We start from the raw sequence: 15,571 nt of genomic DNA on the forward strand, positions 1-15,571 counted from the left end.
GCTGCAATGGTTAGGAGTACAAGTACCACAGTCAGGCCACCTTCATTCCCTTCTCTGTGATCTGAGTCACCCATAGGAGGAGTGTAAGGATCAAAGGGTTAACATATATAATGTGCTTAAAACAGTTCTAGCATGGAGTTGGTTCTCAGAAGAAATTAGCTACCTTTATTAGATCAGTTTTTCCTGAACCTGGCATGGAACCTGTCAATTAAGGTTTGCTGAATAAAAAATTAATTAATTAATCAATTAATAACTAAATATTGATGTTGCAATCACAGACTAGTCAATAAACATTTATTAATTCTAAATAAGCACCCAATACTATGCTGGGTACTGAAAAAAACATAGTGGAAAAAAATATATGGTTCTTATTTCCAAGGATTTTGCAATCTGATGATAAAGAGAAGTATTATTAATTTTTTCAGTTAATAAGTTTATAACAAAATCTAACACAGTTTCAGGAGTGCATTGTGATGAGCCCTGGGTGATGTATGGAAGTGATGAATCACTACATTGTACACCTGAAACTAATATTACACTGTATATTAACTAACTGGAATTTAAGTAACTTTAAAAAAATCTAACACAGCTTTATAAAGTAACACCTGGCCAGACCCTGCTAGCTTTCAGAGGTTATCTCATTCGATCAAGTTCTAAATTGAGAGGGTCCTGCAATTAATGCTTTAGGAGAAAAAGAGGAAATCATGTGGGTTCTCTCAAGGGAAAGACTTTCTTTAAAAGTGCCTTAAATTGTCTTAATATTCTACAAGTTTCCCCAAAATATTCAAACAAGGTAAGATGGAGAGGTGAGGGAATAGGGGATAAGCTGTGGCAACATAAAGCACGTTGGATTTATACCCTTTATCAGTTTAAGTTCATTTATTCCCAACCTTAAAGCTATTAAGCAGGTGTGGGTTTTTTTCTGGGAAAATCCTAGAGTTAGTCATCTCTTTCTCCTGTGTCAGAATCCACAGAGATGCTTCCCTTGCGTAGGGAGGGGTTCTGCTCTCTGACCTACCAAGGGCCAGGAAGCAAAATGGCCTTTGGCCGGTCACACAGATCCCTAGCAGTTAGTTGGTCATGGGATTCTGTGCAAGTTCACCATCAATGTCCTCCCAAAAGAAAACATAAGCACCATTGATTACCTTCTAATAACCACTTTATTACACATTTTATATTTATAAAAGGGCACTGAGAGAGGACTGTTATTATTTCTCTAATCCAAAGCAGATGGGCCTGACAGAGGTAAATGGGACTTTCTGGGTGTGGCCCTGAAAGTTTGTGTTTTCCCGGAAGGTTTTGAGCCAGGGCCAAACCAGACCCAGAAGTTCCCATCCACCCCTGTCTCAACACATGACTTTCATTAACAAAATTGCATTGCTCTTTTCTGCAGAAAGTGGTACCATTACTCTAATAAAAACATGTCCATTATGGATCAATTGCCACCTACATGGTGGTGAGGAGGACTCAGAAGCAAGAGGCCAGGGATTGGTGAAAACAAAGAAGGCCGGTCTTGCAGAGGGAGGCTCCAGCCACTCACTGGGCCTTCTTCCCAGGCCTGGGGCTGAACAGGAAGGAGGTGGATCAAACTTGTATCACTAGCCTGATCACCCCAGGTAAATCCCCTAAATGTGGAACTTGGCCCTCCGAAGGCCGGTTCCAGTCCTTACCCAGGCCCAGCCCACTGCACACATCTTGTCACTGGAGACCAACACAAGAACCACCTGGCTGCTCTCCCTTCAGGCCCGCTCTGTGGGCTCTTCTAGACCCTCTCACTTTGCTCCCGACTTTGCGTTTTTTGGTCCATCCCAATAGCTGCCTGCAGTCTCCAGGCTCACGCTTACTCTTTCAATTTCACTTGGACTTCTTGACTTGGTCCATCCCAATAGCTGCCTGCAGTCTCCAGGCTCACGTTTACTCTTTCAATTTCACTTGGACTTCTTGACTTGGTCCATCCCAGTAGCTGCCCCTGCAGTCTCCAGGCTCATGCTTACTCTTTCAATTTCACTTGGACTTCTTGACTTGGTCCTGGTCATAGTACCTTCCACCCACCGGTGCTACCCGCTCCTGGTATGCTCAGGATACACTGCCTGACCAAGACTGGAGGTGGTTTTCTCCCTGTACCTATGATTCTCAAGCTTCTAGGTGCATGGGAATCAGCGGAGAGTTGGGAAAACAAATTCCTGAGTCCTATCTTCAGATATCCCAATTCTATAGGTCTACAATGGGCTAAGAATCTGCACTTCATGTGGTGATGGTTCAAATAGAGGAAGAAGCTGAGATGCTCTTTGGACAGCACAGTCTTCAACGGCCCTCACAGGCCTCCGGCCAGCTGGTGAAATGACCACTTTTTGTATCTGCTCAACCCTCTGCACTGACACATCCATCTGTCCTTCCCACTCACTCTGATTCTCTGTCTCATTAAGGGTACTACTATGTGCATTTGACAGAAGAGGAAAGGGAAGCTTGGAGTGATGATGTGAGACCACCAACTCCCAGGACATGGGGCATCTCTGCTGCACATGGCTCATAAGTGTCCCAGCCTCACATACTGACACAGGAGCTCCTAAAGACTTCTCCATCCCACCAGTGGAGACTCGACCCTTCGTGTCATTGGCCCAGATCTTCGAAGCCTTCCTTAATCTGCTCATTTATAATCCACAGAAATTCCTTCCGTACACATCCAGTATCAAACGCCTCTCACCTCCCCTTCTATGCTCGTTCCACCATGATGCTTCTCCCCACCCCTGCCCCAGTGTCTTAGTCAGCTCTGGCTGCTCTAACAGAATCCCACCACACATTTCTTTCTCACAGTTCTGGAGGCTGGAAGTCCAAAGTCAAGGTGCTGGCCAATTTGATCCTGGTGGGAGCTTACTTCCTGGCTTGCAGACAGCTGCCTTCTCACTGTGTGCTCACACAACAGGGAGAGACAGAGAGAGAGAGCACTCTGATCTCTCTTCCTTTTCTCATAAGGACACAAATTCACTCTTGAGGTTCCCATCCTCATGACCTTACCTAAACCTGATTACCTCTCAAGGCCCCACCTCCAAATACCATCACACTGGGGTTGGGGCTTCAACATATGAACTTGAGGGGAGACACAGTTCAGACCATAGCGCCTACTTAGGTCTGTTCTCAACACGGTGGCCACGGTGAGTCTATTGACGTGGAAGTCACATCCGAGCCCTCCAGCGACTCTCAATCACTTGGAGTGGTGAGCCCTCCAGTGTGGTACTCACCAGAAGAGCTGCAGAGATCTGGGGAAGAGTCACAGTGGGGAAGAGCTCTTGCTGGAGGTGGCACCTCCCCGGGCCTCAGAGGAGATGCTGGAAAGCCAGGAATGGGAGAGCCACTGGCCTGGACCACAGCAGGACCATTTTCAGAAGTGAGTATTTTTTTTTTATTATTTATGCCTGTTTTGATCTAGAAAGGATCTGAAAAAAAAAAAGAAAAGTATCAGGACCAGGAAAACTTTATTTTTTTCAAGTGGAAGTCAAGACCAAGAATGGGAAATAGAATCAGAATGTTTCAGGTCACGACACTATGCCAATCTATTTGAGCACCATAGATTTTGCCCTGAGTGTCCGAGCTACCCAAAGGGAGAGGAAACCAGGAGCAGTCCCATAAATCTTTCTCTGACAGAGAAGGAAAAAACACATAATGTTCTTCAGAAAGTAGACTACTTTTTCCTAGTATTGCATTGTAAGAAAAATTTCTCATTGGAGTTATTTCAAACAAAGGTTTATGTCTTGAACCTGCTTTGTTGGATATGATGAGGCCTACAAGGCCTTGAAGAGTCCCTCTATAAAAGATGGAAGTATTAATCAAAATCCAGCCAGAGAGAGAGGACAGGATGACACCTGGGTCAGTCACCTCTGTATCCTCCCTGCCAGATGTTGCTGATGCCTGGGCTTGAGTCAGCCCAGAGTGGGGCTGCCTTGACCACCACCTCAACCCCCAGGTCTGACACCGGTCACTGGTGCTGAGATTTTTCAGTGCTCCCCACTGCTCTTCCAAGCAAGTCCTTCCAACCTCCTTACCATGACCGGCAAAGACCAGCATGATCTGGCTCCTGCCCACCTCCAGGCTCCTCCTCCCACCCACTCAGCACCACCACACTCCAGCCACACTGGCCTTCGGGAAGGGAGCCAATCTCTCTCCCACCTCCAACCCTGCCTGTTTGGTCATTCCACAGACCTCAGCTTTTCACTCTTCCCTCAGCTTTTTACGTGGTGCCTCCTTCCTGATTCTCCGGGGCTCAGTGTACTGTCACTTCCTCCCGTGGGTCTGCCCTGCCCGCCCCTTGAAATGAGGCCCTGCCTATCATTCCGTAGCTCATCTCCAGTGTCTCTCCTCCATGGCGCAGGTCACAAGATGCATATTTGACTCCTGCCTTTACGCGTGTATTGTGTCTCCCCACTAGAATGTAAGAGGGTGCAGGTCTTGCCTGCCTTGCCTCCATCGTGTCTCTAGCGCCCAAGGCAGCATCTGACACATAGTAGGGGCCCAATATATATTCATGGAATAAGCGGGAAAAAAACGAATGCTCTGTGGGGAGACCCTGGGGGGGAAGGCTTCTCTACATTGAATCCTGGCATAAAAAATCCCACCATTCGAGAAGGTACCCTTCCAGGGAAATCAAGGAACCCGAAACAACACTCCAAGGACAGCCAGACAATCCCAGCACACTGATAGCTCCCAGGTCCCTGTGCAGACAAGGTGGGATTTCTCTGAAGAACTAATTCTTGGTAGAGCCATGTTTGTTCTTTGCCTCTGTGTTTGTCAGGGTAGGCTGGGGAGCAGCACATGGAAGGACAGTGGAATTCATGTCTTCTATCCCTTCCAATCCAATCCCCAAAGAAAGTTCCCCCAGTGGGATGAAAACATACCTCCAATCCAAAGGCACCAAAGAGTACTACATGGTGTAACAAATTAAGAAAGAGACACTGTCTGGACATGAATGGAAAAAAAAATTCCTTACTTGGCCCTTTTCTGGTAGCAGGGTCCACTGGCATTAATATGCTAGCTAAGGGCAGGAGCCTCTCTTGAAGTGAAGCTTCCACCCTGCCCCCCGCAGAGAGAAGCAGTAACCAGAGCGAGGCCACCCACCGCTGTCGGCAGCCCGGGCTCAACTGAGGGCTTATTATCACACTCCAGCCCTCTCTGTTCCCTTTGGTTTCCTCCTCCTTTCCCACACTATTCCACTGCTCCAAACGGGCCACCTGGTGCCCACACCCAAATTCCTACCCTCTGGTCTGTCCTTCTCTATAGCCACCTGGAGCTAGGAATGCAACCTAGAAATTTCTCCAGCTGGAGACCAAGGTGGTCAGAGGCTTCATTCCTGCTTAGCCACTCTCAAGCTGTAGGACCTTGAGCAAAACTCTTCCTTGCCTTGGTTTTAGTCATGTGTAAAATAAGCAAACTGTTCTCATTCATGTGCCACCTTCCCGATTTTTGCCATCTCTTCATATTACCTATTCTATTACTCAAGACGTGATTATCTAATGTTTGCCTTTATACTTACTCACTTGTTAAACAATAATATCGTGGGTATGATATGTGTATTTTTCTAACGTACATTCAAAATATGTAACTATTATAAACTGAATCCATCTACACCCTAAGTCACCTTGTATTCCATCGGCCCAAAAGGGAATACTGGATTAATTAACTGATCTCTATGATAAGTTCCGACAGTGTACACCTCCAAAACATAGAGGAATTACTTTTCGTTCCTGAGGATACAAACATTGTGGCTAGGATTTCAACACAGCCCTGGTGATGAATCTTCTGATTGGTATCCGTGGAATCCCAAACCCACTGCTGATGGTAACAAGCCCCGACAGTGAAGGTCCTATTCTTAGCATAACTTGATTTTTCCAGCACTGAAGCTCCCTTATGTGTCATGTCTGATGCTAGATCCTTGCGGAAGAGAAGTGGTAAAAAACATAGGTTTGTCCTCCTGAGGTCCAGAAGGAGCTGCAGACTAGGAGCTCCGTTCCAGTGTGGTGACAAGGCCAGGTACCAACTTGAGAGAGGAGGCTGATTAGCGAGTCCTGGTGCCTGGCACAGTGCCCAGCACACAGTGGAGACTTTCTCGGCTTATCTGTTGAGGTTCAATAACGGAGATATTTATTTACAAAACACTGCAGGGGGAAAGAGAAGACAGAGATTCCTTCTATAGAGGGGACATCTCGGAAGGCTCTGCTAAGCAGGTTTTCGAAAGATGAGGTGTTCTGTGGTGAAGAGGTCCCTCCAAAGGCAGACAAAATAGCCTAAGCAAACACCAGGAGGAGAGAGACACAGAAATGTAGAGGTCTAGGAGTCATTAAAAAGAGCATGAAGGTGGTTCTGCTCAGGGAAGTGATGAGGGCCAGAGAGATCCAGGTAAGATGGTCGAATGGGAAGCATGTAGGGAGCTACAAGAACTGAAGTTCATCTGCGAGCAGGTGATGAGGAGCATGAAGATGGAGAGAAGGCAGACTGGCTGGAGGGCTCAGGCTCCAAGGAACAACACGACAATGAGGTCTCTGGGTTTTCTATTTGCCTCAGATATTCTGGACTGGATGCAGGAGCCAGAAACTCCAACCCCAAACCCCAAGAGGCAAGAGGCACAGGCAAAAAAAAAAAAAAAAAAACTAGCTAAAGGACCAGGTAAGGTGCAGTCTAACTAGATAGGAAACTTTGAGACACTAACTGCTCTCCTTTAGCTAAACAGAAAAACCTGCAGCCCCACTCCTGCCACCACCAGCAGAGGCCAAGTAGGGAGCTAAGATTTCCACTTTCATCAGTCTGTCACAAAATACCCACCCTAGGGGTGCCTGGGTGGCTCAGTTGGTTGAGCATCTGACTCTTGATTTCTGCTCAGGTCATGATCTCAGGGTTGAGAGATGGAGCCGCGTGTCAGACTCCATGCTGAGCATGGAACCTGCTTAAGATTCTCTCTCTCCTTCTCCCTCTGCTCCTTCTCTCTATATCTTAAATAATAATAATAATAATAATAATAATAATAATAATAATAAACACCCATCCCTGCCACCAGGGTGGTGGTAGAGAGAAGGCAAACTGGAGAACAGGAATGTTCATGTCTGCTAGGCAGTAATGAGCTCCAGGAACCTGAACTTCCGCCCCTACCTGGTGGTAAAGAAGCACCATCCTGGTGTGGGGTGTCAGAGGACACCCAATGAAGAGCCAGATTCTCCTCCACTGCTCAGTGTAATAGGCCACTCCCTTCAGTGTCCAGGGAGGCCCCTGGGGAGCAGCAAACCTTAAGTACCTCTGTGTCTCTCAGCCAGGATGGTATTGGCAGAGGCCACGCGGAGAGCCTAGACTTCTCCTCCACCCGGGAATCATGGGGTAGTGTCCCCTTCTCCCACCAGAGTAGAGTCAGAGAAGGCTGACACTAACAGGAGTTTGAAATAAGACCCAGATGTTCATAACATAATTCCCACATTGTCAGGGTTTCCATACAAAAGTCACTCATTATTCCCAAAACCTGGAAAATCTCCACTGGAATAAGAAAAGACAATTACACCAAGATGACAAAGATGATAGAATTCTCTGCCCAAGATTTTTTTTAAAAGCTTTATTTATTTATTTGAGAGAGAGAGAGAGCAAGTGGGGGGAAGGGGTAGAGGCAAGAGAGAGGGAGAGGGAGAGAGAATCTCCAGTAGATTCTGCTTTGAGCACAGAGCCTGATGCGGGGCTTGATCTCACAACCCTGAGATCATGACCTGAGCTGAAATCAAGAGTTGGACGCTTAACCGACTGAGCCACCCAGGTGCCCCTGCCCAAGATTTTAATGCACCCATGATAAAAATGCCTCAATGAGCAATTATGGTCTGGAAACAAATGAAAAGATACAGTCTCAGCAAAGAAATAAAGAAGAATCAATGAAAACTTTAGAACTGAACAATACAATAGCAAAAACTAAAAAGAAGGAAGCTTCAAAATCAGCCATCTAATCCAGGAGTCAGCAAACTATGGCCCACAGGCCAAATCCAGTCTGTTGTCTCTTGTTGTTATTGGTTTTACTGGAACACTCCATGCTCATTTGATTGCATACTGCCTCTCACAGCTTTCCACTACAAAGGTAGTGTTGGGTAAACACAAGAAAGAGTGTGAGGCCTCCAAAATCTAAATTATTTACTATCCAACCCATTACAGAAAATGCCTGCTGACCCCTGATCTAAGCAACCACCTCTAGAAAGTAGAAAAAGGGAAAATGAAACCCAAATAAAATAGAAGGAAATAATCAATGTAATAAATAATAAAGGGTCAGGACAAAAGTTTCACCACTGAGCAAAATGTTCTATATCTTGACCTGAGTGATGGTTTCATCATTTTCCAAAACTCATCAAATGACACTCTTCAGATCTGTGCATTTTACTGCATGTAAAATACGCCTTCAAAACTTATGTGGGTCAGAGCTTGCCACTCTCTCGCTCACAAGCTCCCAGTGGCTCTCCATGTCACTTAGAGGAAAAACTAAAGACCTTTCGGTGTCCCCCAGGTCCCTGCACGACCCCCTACACATGCTGCCCACCTTGACATCACCTTCAACCCTCCCCGTTTCACTCCTCTCCAACTACACCAGCCTCCTTGAAGTTGCTGGAAGATTCCAGTGAGTCTCCTACAACCGACCCTCTGCGTTGACTCTTCCCTCTGCCTTGATACTCCAGGCTTCACCTCCTTCACCTCTTTTAAGTCTTTGCTCAACTTCTGTCTTCTCAGTAAGTCCTAGCCTCTTAACTGGCCCTACCTTTTTTCTTTATCTATAGCATCACTTTTAACACACTATATAATTTACTTTTTTTTCCTTTTTTTTTTTTAAATCATACAACAGCCAGTATTCCCAGGCGGTCTCCCATCCAAGTACTAACCAGGCCTGACCCTGCTTAGCTTCTGAGATCAGATATATAATTTACTTATTATGTTTGTCGTCTGTCTTCTCCCACTGAGCCAACCCACTAGAAAGAAAGGAGAAAGGAGATAAGAATCTTTTTGTCTTAGTCACTGATACATCACACCTACTTAGAATAGTACCTGACTATCTAAGTGGATGCTCAAGAAATGAGCACTAGATAAAGGTTGTGAAGACAATTTAAGTAAAGCAAAGTATATATAACCTTTATGTGACTAATGGTGGAGCAACAATGCAGGTCCTTTACCCTTGGCATTCTCTCCTTGTTCCTTGTCCCTTCCCGTCTTGAACTCACACTTACAGAGCCCACACCCTGAGAATCTACATTCTACATTCTCTGACAAAAAAAAAAAAAAAATCTAATTCTATGAGCAGCAAGTATGGCACCTTTGCCAGCTGGTATCCTATAGGATTTAGGGCATCTCCAAAATGGGAGAGTGACTGCCTCCTCCCAAAAATGGAAGGGGGGTGTCACTGTATATGTTAACACCAGAGTAGCCTCCACTCCAGCCACTCTTGGATTTGAACTGCTCTATCTGCTGTAACTACTATTACTAGATCATTCATTTTCGGCACCTTATAAAAAGTAGTCAAGAATATGATGTGTGATTACCAATTTGTGCGATTCAGTACTACTTCTTCAATTACGTTGCAAACTAAGAACCCATCATCTCAAGTCTTGTTGCACTGTATCTGAATCTTTCCCTGTAACTTACAGAATAGAAGGAGCACTCTGCATCCTAACCGGGGGAAATTGCTATTTCTCAGTCTGGAGCTCATGTTACAGAAGGTGAGCCCAAGAGAAGTCAAGGAGCTCAACGGGAAAGAACAATTAGCAGGGTTGACCAGTCAGGGTTCTGGTTACATTCTGGCTGTCGACTCTAATCACAGTTTGAACTCCTGTCTGTGTTTACTGTTGGCATTAATGCCTGTCGGTTCTGCGTTTCCCAAATGGGATCCCAGCTCAGCCAGCATTCTCCCATGAGAGCAGCAGGAGTTAACCGTGGTGGCCACCCTTTGTGCATCTGTCCAGGTCACAGGGACCTTCTACTTCTGGAAATTTCTCTCCCCACGCTGCTGCCCTTGGCTTCATGTCTGCCCTCTTGACTCTACATCTCAGGCTGTGGCTGCTTGAATCAAACTGGGCGCCTGACCCAAACTCCTCGTTTTTGAGCTGGGGTTCTGGGACAGTTAACGAGTCTTTGCATGTGGTTGTAGCTGAGGACATAGAGACCCGAGGCCTTGAAGGCAGTTAGTTTCCCATCATGAGAGCAAGCAGTCTGCAGAGAGAAGAACAGAATAGACACCAAAGAAGCAGAAAGCAGGAGAGACAGAGGACTGCCTGTGTTCTTGCTCATTTTCTAGTTTTGGGTTTCAGTCTTCCAGAGGCCCCTGTTCTCGGACACAGTGAGCCATCTAGCTGTCTTTCTTACCATGACTCATTTTTGCTTAGGCCAGCTCAAGTTGGTTATTGTCACAAATAAAGTTTGAACTAAGAATTTAAAGGGTAAAATTACAGCTCAGCAAATAAGGCTACATTGCCCAAAATCAAAAATAAGAACCTGATTGGGGTGTCTGCATAGCTCAGTCGATTAGCATCTGACTCGTGATTTCAGCTCAGGTCATGATCTCAGGATCTTGAGATTGAGCCCTGTGCCAGGCTCCACACTGGGCGTGGAACCTGCTTAAGATTCTCTCTCTCCCTCTCTCTCTCCCTCTGCCCCTCCCTGCCTCTCCCTCACTAAAAAAATAAATAAGAAGAACTTGATTAATTTATTTACTAATTATTCTTCCCTGATTGGTCCTAAAAACAGTCCTAAAATTCCTCATAAGGAATGCTGATTGCATTAGCTCAGTATCTGGCCTTCCAGCCTCCCCCCTGCCCTCTCTCCAGTTCATCCTGCCCTCTCTGCTTCTTCCCACTTGCCAAGTAATTTCCCAGACTGAGAATCCTGACCAGGTCTTCAGTGCCTTTACAATAAAGCTCGGTTCCTCAGGTGACACCCTTCATCTGACAGCCATTCCCCATCTCTCTTAGATCTCTTATACCCCTTCACTAGGTCCTCTCCCCACTCAGAAAATGAAGGCCTCACAATCGCCTGTGATGCTTGTAACTGTGACCGTGAGGCAGGAGGTCATAGAGCTACACCAGCCGATTCGGCTGCCAACAGTCACATGTGGTGAGTTATATTCAAGGTAATTAAAATTAAACAACATGAGGGGTGCCTGGGTGACTCAGATGCTTAAGCGTCTGCCTTCGGCTCACATCATCGGCTCCAGCTCAGCAGGGAGTCTGCTTCTCCCTCTCCCTCTGCTCTCTCTCTGCTCTCTCTCTGTGTCTCTTCCTCTCTCAAATGAATAAATAAAATCTTTAAAAAATAATAATTAAATTAAATTAAACAACATTAGACGTTCATTCCTTCGGTCACACGGGCACACTACAATGTTTGATGGGTACCTGTGGATATTTGCTACCATATTGGATACAGAACATTTCCAATACCGTAGAAGTGGTCACTGGGCAACACTCATCTAAAGTGTCCTTCTTTTCCCGCATCTACTTGTCCAAGCCTGCTCATCCGTTCAGGTCACAATCTCCAATGCCACAGACTTTCCATATGAAAGCCATATAGTCAATGAAGTGAAATTCGAGCCTCTCATGTATTCTTCTCTTGGTAGTTGCTAGCGACTGAATGTGTGTGTCCCTCCAATATTTTCATACAGCAAAGTCCTAATCCCCAGTACGATGATCCTAGGAGGTGGGGCCTTTGGGAGGTGATGAGGTCATGAGGGTGGAGCCCTCGTGAATGGGATTAGTGCCCTTGTAAAGAGGCCTGAGAAAGCTCCCTGCTCCTCCCCCCTCTTGAGGACTCAGCCAGGAGACAGCCAGCTTGCAAGTCAGGAAATGGGCCTCACCAGACACTGAAACTGCCAGCATTCTGATCTTGGACTCTCCAGCCTCCAGAGCTCTGAGAAATAAATATTTGTCATTTAAACCCCTCAGTCTATGGTATTCGGATACAGCTGCCCAAACAGATTAAGAGAGTAGCTGAGCATTGAGGTTCTGGATCCTGGCTGGAAATCTCCACTCTTACTAGCTTTTTGACATTGAACAATTCACTTAGACAGTTTCTTCATCTGTAAAATAGAGACAGAAACAGTACTCGCTAGGCTGCATTACTGTAAGCATTGAACGAGTTATGAATCCACGTATAACATACAGTATTAACATATACAAAGCTTTCCAACAAAGCCTGACACAAAGTAAGCTCTCATTTAGTGCTGATGGAAGCAGTGCTGGTCTGGTATCATTGTCTAGGTGGGCTCCCCTCACCTCCCCTCCAGAATCGTTCCTTGAATGAAGGATGCGAGTCTAGTTCATCATTGCACCTCCCAGGGTGCCTAGCATAACTCCCACCACTTAGAAGATATGCGTATCTATTTTTTTAACAAATGACCTTGGAAATAACTTCGTAAACTAACGCACAGATGAGGACTTAGAACAGGAACAGAAGAATGAATGTACAGAAATAAGATAAATACCAAGAATCTAAGCATCATCAAAGCTCAGATCTAATTTAGACAGTGGCATTTAAACAACCTTCTTCCCAAAAGGTCCTTGTTCCTAGCACCTGAAATACATGGAAATGCCACGGCCAACACCTACGGCTCCGTCGTAATTGCCAACAACCAGGAGGACTGCACGTCTGACACTGTGCTCTGCATACCGTTGCCCTCAGGAGCGGGAAGGAGATAAACTATGAGAGGTCATGGTGGGGCGGGGGGCGACTGGTTCTGACCAGCAGTGGCCCACTCTCCACTCCTTCCAGCTGCTTCCCATCGCTGGCCCAGGTGATTCTTCACTTGGATGGGCAGTAGCAACAGGTCTTCATGACCAAGACTCAGCTTGTCTCATGGCTCAGCCTTCAAAGGCATTAGCTTCTAAAGAGGCCTGAACCCCTTCAGAATGCAGTCCTCTTCACAAAGCCCGACTGAGAAAAAAGGGGAGTGGGAGGGAGAAGAAAGGGGGGTGATCCTCTGGGGTCCATACTCCCTTCCAGGCCTCTGCACCTGCCAGAGTTTTCACCCTTTTAGCATATGCTCCCTTGATAATAAATCAGTAGGTAAATAAAATAAGACACTCAAAATCTCCCACAAATCCTCTTACTCTGTCCTGCCACTAGGGATGCACGAGGTGTGACCACAAGGACATCCCAAATTGTCACTAAGCTCTAGAGGTTATGAGTAAGAGTTCTAGCAACATAAAAAGTCTGACGGTCTACTAGATTCATCCACTGACAAATCTGTTCACAGAACTATTCTAGGTGCTGGGAGTAATAGCGATTAATGAACCAAGGTATCTGGTCCCGTGGAGCTCTCCCTTCCTCCCTCCCTTCTTTCCTTCCTCCCTTCCTTCCTTCCTTCTTTCCTCCCTCTTTTCCTTCCTCCCTCCCTTCCTTCCTGCCTCCCTTCCTTCTTTCCTTCCTTCTTTTCCAGAATATCTGTTGATCACCTACTACATGCCGGATGTCATTCTAGGTGCCAGGAATATATCTATGAACAAAATCATCATGAACCTTGTGTCCTAATGGAAAAGTCAGACAGTAAATAAGTAAATTATATAATAATAGAAATAAGTAAATAATATAATCTTAGAAAGTGATACGTGTGTGGAAAGAACAGAGCAAAGTGAAGAACAATTTGAATGGCTGTGCTGGTCGGGGGCACTCACTGTGATTTAAATGAAGTGCTCAGGATAGGCTTCATTAAGAAAGGTAGCAAAGACCTAAAAGTGCTGAGGGAGTCATGAAAATACCTGGAGTAGGAGCACAGCAGGCAAAGAAAAGGCTATGCAAAGGCCCTGAGGTGCATACAGATTCTGAAACACTGTAACAGTGGTTCTCAAAGTGTGGTCTGATTTTTTTTTCCTACTAAAGTAGCCTGCTCCAGGATTTTGATGTGGCTGCTCCCTCCACGTGGAGCTGGGGTGTTGGGCATGTCAGATAGAGAATCTCTATCATAGTTTCTTTCTTATCTAATTTCATCGTCAAAATAGGGACGCCTGGGTGGCTCAGTTGGTTAAGCCACTGCCTTCGGCTCAGGTCATGATCCTGGAGTCCCAGGATCGAGTCCCACATCGGGCTCCCTGCTTGGCAGGGAGTCTGCTTCTCCCTCTGACCCTTCCCTCTCTCATGCCCTCTGTCTCTCATTCTCTCTCTCTCAAATAAATAAATAAAATCTAAAAAAAAAAAAACAAAAAAAACAAAAAAGCCTCTCCACATGAAAGCACCTACTACCTCCAAAGTGATGCTGAGGCCACAGGAAACCATGTTCATCCAGAGTTCAGTGCCAGCACAACATGTGGTAGAACATAACCCCTGGTCCTTTCTCAGTATTCTCATTGCACAGGAAAGAAAAAGATGGATTTGTTGAAATGGTCATGATCATACTTTGGTAACAAACAACCTCACATCTCATTAGCTTCCCCCTCCCCCTGCCCATAAAGTCCATTGTGGATTCAGATGACTCCAGGGCAGATGGCCTCAGACATTCATCCTGCCTCAATCTTATGGAAGGTCCATGTCAGAGGGGCTTCCAATGTGGGTGCGGCTGTGGAAATGGGCACAGGAAAGTCTCACGCTGGTGGTTAAATGCTTTAGCCTGGAGGAAACACACCTCTCCTGTGCTTACAGCCCATGGCAGACTGGTCCGTGGCCCCCCAGTGACAAGGGGAAGGGAGAGGATGGGCCTCACATGGGCTGAGAGTCAGATGTGGGTGACACTAGAGGTATCCGACATCCATTCAGAAATGACTTTCCCAGGGTCATGTGGCTAAGCAGGGACACTGACAGGATGGACACCAGGTCTACTCAACTCCAAAACCCCCTTCCCCCCACCACATCCCGCTCAGCTACAAAGGACTCCTTAGCAAATAAAACTCTGAGAAGAGGAGGGGCGGAGCAAGATGGTGGAGGAGTAGGAGACCTGGATTTCGTCTCCTCTCAGGAATTCAGCTGGATAGGGATCAAACCATTCTGAACACCTACGAACTCAACAGGAGATCGAAGAAAAGAAGAGCAACAACTCTCTGAACAGAAAAGAGACCACTTTCTGGAAGGTAGGACGTGAGGAGAAGTGAATCCGAGGCGATATTCGGGAGGATAGACGGCGGGGGAGGGGCCTCCGTCGGCTGCTTCTGGCAAGTGATAGAACCACAGAGCACAAAATCGGGACTTTTAAAAGTCTGCTCCGCTGAGGGATGTCACTCTGGTGGCTAAGCGGGGGGTGGAACCCTCGGGACAGTGTGGTCTCAGGACCCTCGGGGTCACAGAAAGACCAGGGGTGCCTGAGTGAGGCAGAGCTCCCAGGTAACGGAGCCGGGAAGCCGGCTGCAGAGGCGGAGCCCAGGCGCGGGCTCTCAGCTCGGGGTTGACACAAACCGTGATCCGCGGCCCAGTCGGGCCCCTGCTCCTCCAGCAGGGACCCAACAAGCGGCAGATCCGGGGAGACTCACCTTCCTCCCCCGGGAGGAGCCACACGGGAGTGCACCGCAGGAATCTGCTGGGTTTGGAGACTCCACCCGGGGTCGGGGGCCAGAGATAGAAACGCGCGGTCACAGGCTGGGTGAGCATGGAGTGCGGCCGGAGA

The 15,571-nt window shown here is 46.7% G+C and overlaps 1 protein-coding gene across 1 annotated transcript in view; it reads right to left on the minus strand.

Moving 5' to 3' along the window:
- Nucleotides 1-3,392: 3,392 nt before the first annotated feature.
- The window catches only part of RAB28 (RAB28, member RAS oncogene family), a 148,100-nt gene continuing 135,921 nt past the window's right edge, over nucleotides 3,393-15,571 (minus strand). The window contains exon 7 of the mRNA XM_064584288.1: nucleotides 3,393-3,434. Coding sequence (XP_064440358.1) covers nucleotides 3,408-3,434 — 27 coding nt within the window. The 3' untranslated portion in view covers nucleotides 3,393-3,407. The remainder of the gene's footprint in view (nucleotides 3,435-15,571) is intronic.

This window comes from Mirounga angustirostris, unplaced genomic scaffold (assembly GCF_029215605.1).
Source record: "Mirounga angustirostris isolate CCGP_5_RB_7025 unplaced genomic scaffold, mMirAng1.0.hap1 SCAF_2, whole genome shotgun sequence".
NCBI lineage: Eukaryota > Metazoa > Chordata > Mammalia > Carnivora > Phocidae > Mirounga > Mirounga angustirostris.